The sequence below is a fragment of the Dipodomys spectabilis genome, unplaced genomic scaffold (assembly GCF_019054845.1).
Source record: "Dipodomys spectabilis isolate Male_0828 unplaced genomic scaffold, ASM1905484v1 ptg000051l, whole genome shotgun sequence".
NCBI classification, from domain to species: domain Eukaryota; kingdom Metazoa; phylum Chordata; class Mammalia; order Rodentia; family Heteromyidae; genus Dipodomys; species Dipodomys spectabilis.
In genome coordinates, this window is record NW_024870728.1 from 14,358,421 (window position 1) to 14,374,913 (window position 16,493).

At 36.7% G+C, this 16,493-nt stretch overlaps 1 protein-coding gene across 4 annotated transcripts in view; it reads right to left on the minus strand.

The window, feature by feature from the left end:
• The window catches only part of Xrcc5 (X-ray repair cross complementing 5), a 93,726-nt gene that overhangs the window by 67,007 nt on the left and 10,226 nt on the right, over positions 1–16,493 (minus strand). For all 4 annotated transcript variants that reach the window (XM_042679205.1, XM_042679201.1, XM_042679202.1 and 1 more), the window contains 5 exons: positions 15,491–15,613; positions 12,614–12,805; positions 9,419–9,533; positions 6,815–6,953; positions 3,229–3,341 (listed from right to left, as the gene is read on the minus strand). In XM_042679205.1, coding sequence (XP_042535139.1) covers positions 3,229–3,341; positions 6,815–6,953; positions 9,419–9,533; positions 12,614–12,805; positions 15,491–15,613 — 682 coding nt within the window. The remainder of the gene's footprint in view (positions 1–3,228; positions 3,342–6,814; positions 6,954–9,418; positions 9,534–12,613; positions 12,806–15,490; positions 15,614–16,493) is intronic.

Sequence of the window (16,493 nt, forward strand, 5' to 3'; positions counted from 1 at the left end):
ACCAGCTAGGGTATGAAACAGATATAAGTTCAAAGTCCTTTCATCTCCATATCTTTTCACTATGTGAAAATCAGTATTCTTTCAGGTATAATGCCACATGCCTATAATCCCAACACTTGAACACAGGTTCAAGGCCAACCTGGCTACATAGCAAGATAATGTCCCAAAATTAACAAAAAGAAGAAGAAAGAAAGAAAATCATCATTCTGAGGCATATTTGAATAATAATTTTAGTTTGCTATATTCATATAGATTTACTTGCCCTTTTACCTATTAGAATTTGTATATTCTCTATTAAAGAATAGCTAATGGCCAGTGCTGGTAGCTCATTTCTGTAATCCTAACCACTCAGGCCAGATCTGAGGATTAAGTTCAAAGCCAGCCAAGGTAGGAAAGTCTGTCAGACTCTTATCTCCAATTAACCACTAGAAAACCAGAAGTGAAGCTGTGGCCTCAAGAGGTAGAGCACTAGCCTTGAGCTAGAGCTCTAGCCTCAACTACACTCAGGACAACCCAGGCCCTGAGTTCAAGCCCCATGACCACTCCCCGCCCCAAAAAACTAATGGTATCTCTTCTTAATATACCTAAATGACTTAAAAAACAAAACAAAACAAAACGCCAGCCAGATATTTGGAAGAAATTCTGGTTAAATTCTTTCCTCTCTAATACTTCAATACTCAGAACACTTGATAACTTGTAAAGAAAGAAACTGAGCCAGGTGTCAGTGGCTCACTGGCTTACATCTGCTATCCTAGCTACTCAGGAAGCTGTGATCTGAGAAATCCTGTTCAAAATCAGCTCAGGCAGGAAAGTCTGTGAGACAGGAAAGACTGAGACTTATCTCCAAGTAAGCACCCAAAGAGCTGCAAAAGTATAGCTGTGGCTCAAATGGGAAAGCACTAGCCTTGAGCACAAAAGCTCAAGGACAGCGTCCAGGCCCCAAGTTCAAGCCCCAGGACAAGCACAAAAAAAGGAAATAATAAAAATAAAAGAAAGAGAAATTCAAAGGGTCTTGAAATTTAAAATAGTTCACAATTAAGAAGCAAAACAAAACAGAAATTAGGCTGGGAATATATCTCAGTGTAAAGCACTTGCTAAACATACAAGAAGCCCTGGGTTCCATCCCTAGTATCACAAAAACAAAACAAAACACAATAGAACAGCACTAGAGACATAAATCTAAAAGCATGAACATTTTTACATTAATTCAATCCAGAAATGTTACACTTGTCAACACCCAGTTTCAGGGAAGGGAGCATAATGTATCATTTTACTGGTTTAGAAATAATCAAGGAATGGAATTTTAATATGTGTGATTTTATTGCTTTGGAAATCATCACTAGTCTGTTAAAATGTGTATGCTCATATTTTATAATAGTTGCTATGGAAAACCCTGTGCTCTTAACATCATGTATCCTTTTGTTAAGCAATATATATGAGCACAAGTATGTAAGCTAGACTATTCAAAAATGAGTTTGTGCTTCTACTGAACAGATTACCACTAAAATAATAGCATAATCCAGTAAGAGACCTGGTTTAAAATCCATTTTTATCATCTTTCAGTTATATGACTTTAGGCTTGTTACTTAACAGTATGGAACCTCAAATTCTCAATCTAAAAGATGCCTATCATGGCACCTGTTAAAAGGGAAGTATGGATTAAATGAGAATTTATACAAAACATTTCAAACAGTCTAGAATACTGTAACTATTCAAGAGATAGTAGTTATTATACTTCATCTTCACTGTATTTGTCTGAGGTTGTACTTAACATAAAGTTGATTTTTAGCTTAAAAACAAAAAGGTGGACATGTTAAACAGTCACTCCTTTCTATGCCTACTTTTAAAATCTATTGTTTAAAAAGTTGGCTTACAAAACATTTCATGATTTTTATAAGTTAATTTTAGGGCTAGGCATATAGTGCATGGCTATAATCCCAGCTACTAAGAAGGTAGATACAGAAAGATTGTAATTTGAGGCCAGTCCTGGCACATTAGTGAGACCCTATCTCAAAAACAAGCTAGGATTAGTTGAGTCTAAGACTGGTCCCAGCTACTCTAGAGGTGGAGATAAGAAGATGGATGTCTCAGAGAAAATCAGCACCAGACTATCTGAAAAACAAAGACTGGGTCATGTGTGTGCAAGCAAAGCAAAGATACTTTTCAATAGGACGGTTTCTATATATTGGTCTAAATGAAGTGTCTGTTTCACTGAAGACTCATAATAAGCATTGCCTTTAATAATGATGTTATACATTTGTATTTGTTCTGAAGTAAACAATTCCTTTAGTAAATCTTTTCAGAGCATTGTTTAGGGACTCTCAACTTCCCGAAAGTATTTATTCGTACCAGTAAAATCCTACAGTTTAAGTAAATATTCTTTAATTTGTTTGGCTTATGAGTTTAAAGACATATGTAACAGTCTGGACAGTCATAAATACAATTCTCCACCTTGCTGTTATTCTAACACCAAAGGGCACAGGGAATATAAGCCAAAGCAACATGAACAAGCTCAAACTCAGAATACAGAGTCATAATTATTTTCATTACAATTCTCATGTGAGCTCTCCAATTAAAAACTCTCTGTCCCTATAGATAAACTGCACACAAAAACGTAATATATATGTCTATAAATATAGATAGATAGATAGATAGATAGATAGATAGATTTGCTCCAATTTATTTCTTTGCTACCTACCTCAAGAATTTAATCTAGATCTCTTAGAATCTCTGAACAATTCTTTCTAAGAGTATAAAATATCCCACAATGAATTATTTCATTTCCTATTGTGTTGATTTTGTGAACCCAGCTTTGGTGCCTAAAAAACGCGTGACTTATGGATGTTTACATCCTCTAACACTACAATGGACATTGAGAAGAGTTGATGCAAATTCAAAAACTCTCAAACATTCTGTTACACATGACAGTTTGGAAAAACGCAATACAATAGCAAAGAACTAAGTGCTGTTTCCTTAAGGGGACTGGAAGCCATGCAAGTCAGCAATGGGAAGAATGATTAAGTTGAATCTACTCTTCTAATTTATTCTGAGACTTCTCTAAATTTTGACTTTTCTCTCCAAAAAAAAATCAAAGATACCAACACCAACCCCCAAGCAACATTTTAGAAATAAGTATACATTATAAATAAAATACTCAATCAAAAGCACTACATTTCAAGTGCTTTTTTTTTTCACATTTTGTTCACAATCGCATTGTAATTGCTGTACCTGAGAAGATTTACAAAATCCCAAAACAGAGAAGCACTTTCCATCTGATTTATATTTCATTTGTTCCTCATCCACTTTAGAGAAAGGAACTATATCACTTCCATAGCGGAACCCTAGAGAACAAGAGAAGAGCATCTGTTAGGCATATGGGGCCTCATTTTCTCCAAGCTGAAATGAGCTCTGTGCTACATTAACAACACATGCACATTCCACAGCCAGTCTCCATCTTCTAGTCCCTGGAATCAAAATTACTGCCCCTTGTGATCAAGGAAAAAAGCACAACCCACATATATACAATATCTAATCCATTAAAATCTAATTACATTTTTTAAGTAGCATCTTCTGTAACTTAAGTTACCTTACCAACTACTCAACCTAGATTAACAACTGTAGCAAATGCAACAGACTAGTTATACTCCAAAGATAAACCATGGCTGACTAAAGTACAAGCATGATTTGTCAACATAATAAAAACACATTTATCCAGAAATCTGGAGATTCACAAGAGAAACCACTCCTAGGAAATTTTCAGAACAAAATATTTTTTAAAAATAATAATAAACAAATTTGTTTTTTCCCTTCCGCTCCCCAAATTATACCAACATCAAATACAGTGAAAACAGGCGTTATACCGTGGGGGAGGGACATAACAAAGCAACAAAAAATTCACGTATAAATACGTTAGAAACAATAGCAAGAAAGAAAAAAATCACTTGTGTCCTTATCTTGGTTGACCCATTGCAACAACGAGATGTACAAGACGCTATATTGAAAAACGAACTTTACAATTTAGGTGGGGTGATATAGTTGTGGAGATGGGAGGGAAGAGATGGTAGGAGAAAAACAAAGGAGGAGGCAACAATATTTGATAAGAAATGTATTAATTACCTTGCTCTTGTGATTGTAACCCCTCTGTACAGTATTTTCACAATAAAAAACTTATTTAAAAAATAATAATAATAAAAACATCTGCTAGAGAGTCAAATACCTAACAGAAGAAGCCAAAGCTCCTCTTCTGTTTAGAAATTTTCAGTTAATGGGACATGTATTTTTCTCCATTTATTGCTGGGTTTTCTCCCCCAAGACACACACTTTTTAGAATATTTATATAGACTATTGGCTTCAAAAAACAAAAAAAGACAAAAATTTCAACCCCGCCTCTTCCTTATGCAGTATCTATTGTATATTTTGAGGAAAAGGATCATCAAAATGCAAAGATGTGGGCTTTAGGTAAATGCACATCTTTATTCTAAGAAACAAAACGAAAAAGAACTTGTAGAAAAGAAAAGTGAGAGAAGGGGTGGGTTAGGAGCAATGGGTGACAATGTTGTCAGACACTTTGTATTCATATACTGTTTTTTATAATGGGAACGTCTTTGTACAACTACTTAAAGATAATAAAAAATTTAAAAAGAAGAACTTGGAGTCTGGAGGCAGATTCTTCTTCAATCTAGTGCATCACGTGTTCCTGTTAGTCTAATGATGCCATGTGTTTAATTAAAAAGAAACGTGTTGCAATTTCATGTACATATTTTTTAAAAAGACAGCAACAAAACATATGGCACATGATTAAGAGCTGTATGTAAACCAAATGTTTTTCTAAATTTTCTTTCATCAGTCATTTATTTCAGTTGTTTAATCGGACAACTTGAAAGTTCAAATTAAGATGTGGTTCTTCTATGTAAGGGAAAATAACTCTAACTTTGTACATGGCAAAATATACAAGAGACTATAGCATACAGTCACATCTCTTTGCAATGTGTGCACACTAATTCCTCTGTGTAACTTTAAAAGTTACTGAATGTCCTTCCACCTTGTTTCCATATCTATAAAATAGAATAGCAAGACTGCCTACTTCATTAAGTGGCTATGACAATTAAATGACAAAAAGCAGGCTGTCAGTTAGATATACTCTAAAAGCTCTACTTCCCTGCTCTTAGTCTTTTTCTTCCTTCCTTCCTTCCCTCCCTCCCTCTTTCCCTTCCTTCTTTTTCTTTCTCTCTCTGTCTCTCCGTCTCTCTCTCTCTCTTTCTTTCCCCCTGGTTCTAGGGCTTAAACTCAGGGCCTGGGTGCCCTGAGATTTTATGCTCAAAGCTAGTTTTCTACCCCTTAAGCCACAGCTCCACTTCTGATTTTTTGTTGGCTAACTGAAGAGTCTCATGGACTTTCCTGCCTGAGCTGGCTTTGAACTGTGATCCTCAGCTCTCAGCCTGTTGAGTAGCTAGGATTACATGTGTGAGCCATTGGTGCCTGGCTTTCATCCTAGCTTTCAATCATGCTATTCTTACACTATAGACCAGTACTTAGAACAGGTATAAACTGATGGAGTCATGATTCTAACCCAATTCTTCTAATTCTAAATTTCATGTTCTGTGCAACTAAATTGAGATTAAAAAATAAAAATAGTAGAAATTTTGGAGTGTTAACTACATCCCACCAGGAGAAAGGAATCATAATCACCACCACCTTTAAGTTACTGTAGTCCCTAAACAATGAACTATACACAATGAAATACAGTGTCATAGATGTAATTTTTTCAAGACTAGCAAATCAAAACTATACAAGGTAATACATAGCCTGGCAATAACTTTACCTAACGATCCTGGTGGTTGTTTTAACTATCATTTGGGATCTTATAACTTCTAGTTCTGGGACATTCAGAAATTCTCAATTACTTTCAAAGTTGTTGGGACAAAAATACTACATAGGAACTGGATGCTGGTGGGCTCACACCTGTAATCCTATTCAGGATTACTCAGCCATTCAAGAGGGTGAGAGCCTAAGGAACTAAGTTTGAAGCCAACTCCCACAGAAAAGTCCATGAGATTTTATCTCCAAAATTACCAGCAAAAAGCATGGCTGGAGGAATGGCTCATATGGTAGTATAGAATGATAGCCAAGCAAGTACTGAAGCCCTGAGTTCAAACTCAAGCACAAACAAAATAAATAAGTAATATATATAATAGTATATATGGTAAACAAAAATTATATATTACCCTATATTATATATAGTAACATTATATTACATATTAGTATATAATATCATATAATACATAGTATAACAGCAATAATATAGTAATATGTATTAATATGTATTATATGTTATATATATAAGATAATAGGTACAATTTTGAAGATCTTAGAAAGCACAAACCATAATCACACAAATATTTTCTTATTCCACTAAGGTAGCATAACTAGTAGGATCCAAAACATGAAACTGGCACTTGGAAGAATAGTTATCATGGAAGTAAAAATTAAAATAAAGGAAACAAACAAGCAGAAAAAAAAACCTCCCCTTACTACCTTGTTTTAGCCAGTTTAGCTATTCTCATAGCATGGGAGTTTCAACTAGAATAAACTTACTACACCCTGTCACTCCAGAAGAATGCAAGCTTCAGTTACCCTCCTAGGAACCATCCTGCCCACTGATGGATAGGACCAGGATCTTACTGTCCCCTCAGAGTTGCAGCTCTGTAACTCAGAGGAGTATCTCCAAGTGCACATTAGTATAAGTCTTAACCTGCCTTACACCATCTTGAAGACAATCTCTTTTAAGCAAAAGTGCAAACTCTTCCCAGCATACCTTGAATAGTATCCTCTTTGGAAACTTCTGTTTCATCATCATCATTTAAGCAATAAACTGTTTCTCTTCGTACATCTTCTTTCTTAAGGGTTCTTGCATCCACAATTATCCAAGTCTTTCTAACTTTTGTCTGTATAATCTTATCTCCAAATGACAAATAAATGGAAAAATAAGGAAAGACTGGATTCTCGTTGATAGCAGATGAAAACCTAATGTGCTCTCTCGTTCAAAAACAAACACTCGGCACAATTACTCTAGTTATATTGTTTTGAAGTTTTTTTTCTTGCCTATTATGCAAAACCTTAGTTTAGTTCCTAATAAAAACATCTTATAATTATTTCTACTGCAGATCCCTCCCCCACAGTGTAACCCCGCTTTCACTATATTTGATGTCAGTATAACATGTGGAGGAGATGGGGACAAACAAGTCGTTTAAGGATTCAGGTGGACCTGTTGCAACAATGAGAAGTACAAAATGTCATGTCAAAACCAGCTTTACAATGTCGGTGGGGGGGGGGGGGGGGGGTGTAGGGAGGTGAAGGGTAAACAAAGGAGGAGGATGCAATGCTTGGTAAGAAATGTATGCATTATCCTGCCCATGTAATTGTAATCCCTCTGTACAGTATGTTCTCAAATAAAATAAAATTAAATTAAAAAAAAAAAAGATAATCTGCAGATAATTATTAATACCTGGATAAATATACTCCTTATACAAAACCCTCAGACTGTCTAATAAAGGGGACTGTATACTATTTTTCCAATAAAAAGAAATCAATAGATTTTGAGAAGAAAATCAAAATAGTAAAGGAGAGACTATTCATATATCTAGGGACACTATTCTAAGCCTTGATAGAACCCAAATAAATATTTAGCTCCAAGTTTCTCATGATATGGGCTGGGAATGTGGCTTAGTGGTAGAGTGCTTGCCTCACATGCATGAAGCACTGGGTTGATTCCTCTATACCACATAAACAGAAAAGGCCAGAAGTAGCGCTGTGGCTCAAGTGACAGAGTGCTAGCCTTGGGCAAAAGAAGCTCAGTGACAGTGCTCAGGCCTTGAGTTCAAGCCCCAGGACTGGGGCAAAAAAAAAAAAAAAAAAAGCCGTGAGCCAGTGGCTCACACCTGTAATCCTAGCTACTCAGGAGACTGAGATCTGAGGATCACGGTTCAAAGCCAGCCAGGGCAGGAAAGTCCGTGAGAGTCTTATCTCCAATAACCCACTGGAAAACTGGAAGTGGCTCTGTGGCTCAAGTGGTAAAGAGCTCGCCTTGAGCTGAAGAGATGAGGGACAGTGCCCAGGCCCAGAGTTCAAGCCCCATGACTGGGAGGGAAAAAAAAAAAAGATTCTCATGATATATAATGTGTTTGAAAGAAAGTACTGAAATACATGTTTTTATATTTATTTTTTATACTGAAAAAAATTTCTGACCAGGCACTGGTGGCTCACCACTGTAATCCTAGCTACTTAGGAGGCTGAGATCTGAGGATCACAGTTCAAAGCCAGCCCAGGCAGAAAAGTCCGTAAGACTCTTATCTCCAATTAATCACCAGAAAACCAGAAGTGGCGCTGTGGTAGAGCACAAGCCTTGAGCTGAAGAACTCAGGGACAGCACCCAGGCCCAGAGTTCAGGCCCCAGGACAAAAACAAAACAAAACAAAACAGCTGGGCACCGGTGGCTCACACCTGAAATCCTAGCTACTCAGGAGGCTGAGATCTGAGGATCGCAGTTCAAAGCCAGCCTGGGCAGGAAAGTCTGTGAGACTCTTACGTCCAATAAACCACTCAGAAAACTGGAAGTGGCACTGTGGCTCAAGTGACAGAGTGCTAGCCTTGGGCGAAAGAAGCTCAGTGACAGTGCTCAGGCCCAGAGTTCAAGCCCCACGACCAACAAAAGAAAAAAGAAAAAAAAAAAGAAAGAGACAGAGAAAGAAAAAAAGAAAGAGAGAGAGAGAGGATGGATGGAAGGAAGGAAGGAAGGAAGGAAGGGAAGGGAAGGAGGGAGGGAGGGAGGGAGGAAGGTACGGGAAAGGGAAAGGGAAAAGGAAAAGGAAAGGAAAGGAAAGGAGGAAGCTCATGTTGGGGCTTGGGAAAGACATGCTTACTCATACTAGACTTTCATCAAATAATCATCACCAGCAACTCACTCTTGAAACTGTGCTATTATGTACAAATGTACATGTATTACAAAACGCAATTTCACACTAACAGCTCACCAGTTTTTGACATTTTAGATGCTACTACTCTCAGATCACTAATAAGTAAATTAGGTGTGAAGAAATCTTCAAACTCTGAACTCTGGTATGTCAACTACATTCCTGACATATTACAATGACAAGTTAATTCATTATTTTTCTTCCAAAAAGACAGAAAAGCCCAAAGAGAAAGAAGAAAAACTCAAACTATATTATACACAATTCTTAAAACTTCTCTTGCTAGCATGCCTTTTTATATAAAAAGCTAAACAAAGATTAAATAAAAAGGGAGAACTGCCAGAGAAGCAGTAATTATGCTCTGAATAACCCACACATGAATTGCCAGCTCCTTACATAAGCATCTTGATCTGCTCTAACATTATTTTTTAAAATGTCTACTTGTTACTTACCGATTTATAAGCCACAATCCTTATAGACAAATTGGAGCCAATGGTCAGTTGGCAGGGCCAGGGCATGGAACGCCTCTCAATTTTCTTAAAGGCATTCAGTTGTCGCAGGCTCTCACTTTATAAATAAAAATATAAAATGAAACATGGCTAGATGATGATGCACTTACTTTTCCTGAATGAGAAATGAACTGTTGATGATTATAAAGAGAACAGCAGGGGATGGCAGGAAAATGACAACCAAAAGTTGAGAGAGAGCCAACACAAGTTGGCTTAGAAGGGAGTCAAACTGGGATTTACTATACTGACAGGTGAAAAGGAACAGCTTTATCTTTATTCAACCGTTTCTTTAACTCTGCCAGTGGCTCTTAATGTTTTTTTTAGGACCAAGACACCTTGGAGCATATGGTAAAAATGCATTTACAAATAAGTTGATACACAATGTAAAAGGTTCACAAAAAACAACAGACCTAAGGATAAGAACATCTACTCTGAGTGGGGAGGGAAGGGATGGTAGGGGAAAAACAAAGGAGGGTGTAAGAATGCTCAATAGGAAATAGACTCATTACCTTGCTCATGTAACTGTAACCCCTATGTACAATATCTTTACAATAAAAATATATTAAAAGAAAAAATAAGAGGCTGGGAAAGTGGCTCAGTGATAGAGCGCTTGCCTTGCATGCCTGAGGCCCTGGGTTTGATTCCTCAGCACCACATAAGCAATAAGAAAAAAAGCCAGAAGTGGCACTGTGGCTCAAGTGGTAGAGCACTAGCCATTCAGGCCCCACAACCAGACCAAAAAGAAAAAAGGAAAAAAAAGAAAAAACAAAAAGAACATCTGCTCTGGATGTCAGAGGAGCCCCACTAGAACCTTCTTGCTCAAAACACGGACAATTCATTTCTTAAAGCCAATTGTTTTGCCGGGTGCCGGTGGCTTACGCCTGTAATCCTAGCTACTCAGGAGGCTGAGATCTGAGAATTGTGGTTCAAAGACAGCCCAGGCAGGAAATTCCCTGAGACTCTTATCTCCAATAAACCACCAGAAAACCAGAAGTGGCACTGTGGCTCAAGTGGTAGAGTGCTAGCCTTGAGCAGAAGAGCTGAGAGACAGTGCCCAGGCCTCCTAGAGTTCAAGCCCCACAACTGACAAAAAAAAAAAACAACAACAACAACTAATTCTTTTAAATAAAAGATAGTATTTGTTTCTATATGCATACAAAACAAAGTTAAGTAACAACTACTAGGGGATAAAGGAAATAGTCTATATTTAGTCTTTTAAAGGAAAAAACTCTATATGTTTTTTTATTAGTGAGAAGGAGGACTGGAGGAGGGAAAGGTACCGCTTCATTTAAACAAAAGTAAAGATCACTTCTATTTTTACCAGTTACCCATCAAATCCAACAGAGAAGATTATAGACAAGGTAGTATCTGTGGTATTCATTAAGATAAAGGGCAAAGGAATTAATGACCAACTATACTTACCACACAACCCAGGCCTTACGGTTGATTTTCTTGGTACACATGAAGTGCAGATATAGGAAGACGTAGAGAACTATCTTACATTATCCACTGAGTTATGGACAGGGAGATTTCAAAAGACTATTTCTTCATTAATTTATAACAAATAGTAGAACAGATAACACATCTGGCATACTGCTACCAAAACTTATACTACAGCTAGGCTATGAATTTGTTGGGGAACAAATGGGTCTGAGACAGGTCAACTCTGTCTCATAAGACATTACTAATCCAAGCATGAGTCAGGCCTAAAACCTTGATGGACTATGGATTCCATTGTAGGGAAAAATTCTAAATATCAGAGTATAAGATATAACGTTCAAGAACAGCCAGATTCATTCTGCAGTAGATTTTACCAGGTAAAAGTCAAGTTGTCTTCCTAAGATCCTCACAGGGATAAATCTGTTCAAGTGCTGCTCAGTACAATCCACTTGTAATTATGCCTGCCCAATAGACAACTAAGCACTTGAAATATGACTGCTGTGACTGGTGGATCAAATTTCAAGATTTAATTTTAATTAACGCAAATAGTCTCATGTGTCTACTGGCCACTATATTGGATGGCAAAGTGCTTGTCCACACCTTCATGGCAGACCCAAAGTCAAAGTTGCTTCAAATTGCTAGGACAATGCACAACAAATTCCCTGTTTGCTACGCTCTACAGAGGAAAAAAAAATTTTAAATAGTAATTTATATAGGCCTATAACTTTTCTTCATGTTACTATGGTTAATATGCTAGCTTAAGGCATATTCCCAAAATTGAAAGAGAAATAGCACACAAACATAACTGCACAGACTGTGACAAGAACACAAATTATTCCAAGATACTTAAGGATTCCTATTGAGTTTTTAGCAATCACTAGGAAATTACAACCCCATGTATAAACTTTCCATTTACCTATAATTTGTCAAGGGGGTTCATATTTACAAAATGAAGATGTACTACTTGTCAATTATGGCTCACCAGAAAAAAAAATTTTTTTTTTTGATCAGTCATAGAGCTTGAACTCTGGGCCTGGAAGCTGTCACTCAGCTCTTCATCTCAAGGCAAGCTCTCTACCACTTGAGCCACATCACCACTTCCAGTTTTCTGGTGGTTAAGTCTCACGGATTTTCCTGCCCGGGCTAGCTCTGAACTGAGATCCTCAGATCTCAGCCTCCTGAGTAGTTAGGATTACAGGCGTGAGCCACCGGTGTCCAGCACCAGAAATATTTAAAAACATAATTAAGAAATAACTTAGAGCAGATATATATTACAGCTACTTAAAAATATTCTAGTTGCTGAATGTTTACTTTGAGAAGTTGGCCTATACTGCTTTTATTTTGTATATTGATTATTAAACTAGAATTTATTTATGAACATCAAACAGTACTAGCCCTAAGAATCTGAGTTCACACAAGCCTGTAATCCCAGCAACTCAGGATGCTGAGATCAAAGAATCATGGTTCAAAGCCAGCATGAGAAAAAAAAAGTCCAAAACATTCTATCTCCAATTAACCAGCAAAAATCCCAACTGGAAGCATGGTTCAAGTGGTAGAGTGCCAGCTAGGAGCAAAAACTCTAGCAAGAGTACAAGGTCCAAGTTCAAATACCAACACATATACACACACAGGGGAGACCTGTGACTGAAAGAAATTTATGTAAGATTAAAAGTTGTCACCAGTGTCTTCACTTCTTACCTGAAGGAATAAATTTCTTCCAGTCCATCTTCACCTTCTAAAGACATCATCATCTTTTCTACCATCTGAATACCTTCTTTTTGCTGCTTAGTAAATCCTTTTAGAGGAAAGGACGGTTCAGAGTGGTCCAAGCTGAAGTTGCCATCTCCTCTGTCTCCAGTTCCATCTTTCTTGCCGATGGAGAAAGGCAAACTATCCAGAAAAGACCAGCAATAATTAAAAAGACAAGCTCTGATGCTAAATAATCTTGTTACTGTTACCATTAGCTATGAGAAAACAAGCATGTCAGTCAACTCACCAAACTTCATATTTTTCATCTACCAAATGACTCATCTACCTCACCCAATATTGTTTCAATTTCAAGTGACTAAAACTCCTTTAACTTAGTAACAGGGAGAAAAGGATATTTACCAGCTTACATAACAAAATAATTGAAAAAGCAAGCATGGCCTGAGGGTCTCAAATGCCAGAATATCTGACACTCTCCATATGTTCAACCATATTTCACCTTTATTTGAAATCAATCAGTAAACCAACCATGCACCAAGTAATTATTAATGAATTCCTATACAGAAATCAGAAAGTTACTTGATATAAGGAAAACTAAACTTTATTATGTTTTACTCCAGTTATCTGAATTGAAACCAAAATTAGGTTGGTATTAATAGTCTTAAAAGCTATTAAATAATCAATATATAAACTGAAAAAACCACCAAAATGTTTTATGATAATACTTTATATGGGTAATATAAATGCTTTCATGAACACAATCCCATTTAATCCTTACATTAAAATATAGATTTCTATCTCCACTTTTTTTAAAAGAAACTGAAGGAGTTTGGCCAAATTGAAATAATTTGGCCCAAACCACATAGCTAATAAAGAACAGAGCAAACAATCACCTGATGGAAGGGCATGGTTCTTTCCACTGTAGCACACACTATCTTACTTTATCCCTGGAAACTAAAAGCTAAATAAAGGCTCTAATTTCTTGGAGAGCACTCAACATTGTCTGTGGTCATTCCAAATAGGATGAATATTTTTTAAAGCAATTTCTCTATCATTTCACTTCCTGTATTTAAAATGAGGCTTTTGTTTGTATGTTTTCTACATATAAGCATAATAGATTTGAGTGGCCCACATTTCCTATCAGATATAAAGCTCCTCAGGAGCAAGGAATAGCACATAGGGCTTACTTTAGGTGTTTGGTTTTGCCATAGCATTAACCAGAAGAGAAAAATGACATGAAAAAATAAAGTCAAAATTTTATCTTACGGCTGGGAAGGTGGCTCAGTGATAGAGCACTTGCCTTGCATGTCTGAAGCCCTGGGTTCGATTCCTCAGCACCACATAAGCAAAAAGGAAAAAGCCGGAAGTGGCGCTGTGGCTCAAGTGGTAGAGCGCTAGCCTTGAGCTGAAGAGCTGAGGGACAGTGCCCAGGCCCAGAGTTCAGGTCCCATGACCGGACCCAAAAAAAAAAAAAATTTTATCTTAGAAAAGCAGTTATAGTAGCAGTTCTTTCTAGTCCCTATTTGATCAGAAGTAAGTTTCTCAATAGTCAGTAGAAACTGAAAACTAAGTTCAAGGACCAAGCAATCTAATCCAACTAGAACAATCAATCATATATGACTATATCAAACAACAAAATCATAAACTCTTTATGTTGGTGGGTTTTAACACAAGAAAACCTATTTCCTAAAAACAATAACAACAAAAACACAACTAGTCAAATAGTGAGCAATAGATGAAAAGGTTGTCTCTCTTTTCTACACACTTTGCTGTGAGACACACACCAAGAAATAAACAGATAAGAAGCTTCCTATTAAAAGAGCAGTATGGTATGCTTCAGCCTTTCAGAAGCAACTTGAGTTCATGAACAAGGAATAGGAAACAGAAACTAAGCTGGGATTCTGAAGTACTGAAAAAAATAATTCAATTAGAAGTGTCACTTCAAAAGTACTTAATCTCTCTGAAGTACTATCTTAAGTACCAGTTTGATGGAGTATTCTGAACTTCTTTTCCTATAGTCCTACAGAAAGGAGATGTCCCTTAACAGTCTTAAGAGGTGTATGTGTGACAGAGAGAAAGAGAGAGAGAGAGAGAAAGAGAGAGAGATTCTTAATTCCCTATGCTAGACATTTTAAGAAGCCAAAAGCTTACCTCTAGCTACTGACATCTCAGTTTGGAAAAATGAATGTCCTAGAAGATTGATAATTCAACATCTTATGTTATCACTCTATTTTCACCAAAAATGGAACAAAAAATAGGTTTCATAGTAGGATTAGTGTGTTGAAAAGAAATTTTTTATTCGGGTGTGTAAGACAGAAAAAGTAATTCACAGGAGGGGACATTCAGGTTATTATGAGAGAATGGACTCTCCCTAAAAAATTGTGAAATACGCATTTTCTTCCCAAATTTGTTGCCCATCTCTAAGTTATAAAAGTACATTGTATTTTATGTATGTTACTGCATCCTTTAGATCTGAGGAAATGCTAAATATAAATATCTATGAATGGAAAAAGTACTCCTAGCTTGACACCTTTGTTTCCCAAATCTGATGAGCTTGGTTCTCTGAGCTGTTTAAGAAAGTATCAATCTGATAACTACTGCATAAAGTTTTTACTTAAATGTTTTGTGCTGTTTTTACTATTCAAAGCACAAAACAATGATTTGCTACTGAGCTCAATTATTCTGTATCATAGTGACTCTCACCTCCATGAAAACAGAATAATCAGTAAAGCTCAATTCTTAGTCATCTGACCAATCCCAACTATGCTACAGAGGAAGATTCCCATGAACCAAGCATTTGGCAAGGTCCCCACTCACTACATTAGAGATAACAAGATTTTTCTGCATACATGATTCTTAGGATCTTACAAGAATTGCAGAGAAATGCCAGATTTCTTCAGGTTTTGAATTATAATATCCACTTGGTCTTTGCTGAACGGACTGCTCAGGTCAGTGAACACTTCAATATGCCTCTTCTCAAACTTCTTTCCTCTGAAATGAGGAGTTATCATATTAATAACTCATTCTCCTGAATTAATTTGTACAAATTCAAATAAAACTTGGTCAATGAGCAAAGATAGGCTACAATTACTAAAGGATTAGATTCTAAAAGTCTACATATTTTGGGTGCTCAGTTGAGTTCCTATCAAACACATAATCAATCCTGGCAGACGTCCTACTTAAAACATCTTGGGAGGAAAATTGCCAACATCATAAAAATACATGTTTCTGAATCCCTAACTCAAAATACTAACACTTAAAGATGCAATAACTGATGTAAAGATCCCTGTCCAGTCTTCATGTGTACAAAGTGTTAACAAGGAACTCTTCTACAGTAACAGAACTTCAGTCTATCAGGTTCATGTTCTAAACATCTGCTCCAATTCTATGCACAGAATTAGTGGCAGGATGTGCCATAGGACTGTACAAAAAGTAAGAAATAAGAATATAGATGCAGGCCTGGGATTTTAGTACAAACGTCTTCCCAAACAGCCAAGGGGTGTGTGTGTGTATGCATGTGTGTGCAAAGATACACGTTTTCAAGGCAGAGTAACTAAGTAAATAGTGACTTCAAAAGTTGCTCAGAGTTAGTATATACAAAATATCACTTATGGATCATACCATTTAGAACTATTGGAAGTTTTTGGTCATTAGTTTTAAGTCAAATAATAAAAACTGAAATAAACCAAACGCTTGTTTTTCCCAGAGATAAATTTCTACCAAATGTAGTATTTTTTCGCTTTAAACTTTTAAAAACTAGAAGTTGAAGCTGGGCACTGGTGTCTGGTGGTTAGCCTACAATCCTAGTTACTCAGGAGGCTGACATCTGAAGATCACAGTTCCAAGCCAAACCAGCCTAGGCAAAAAAGTC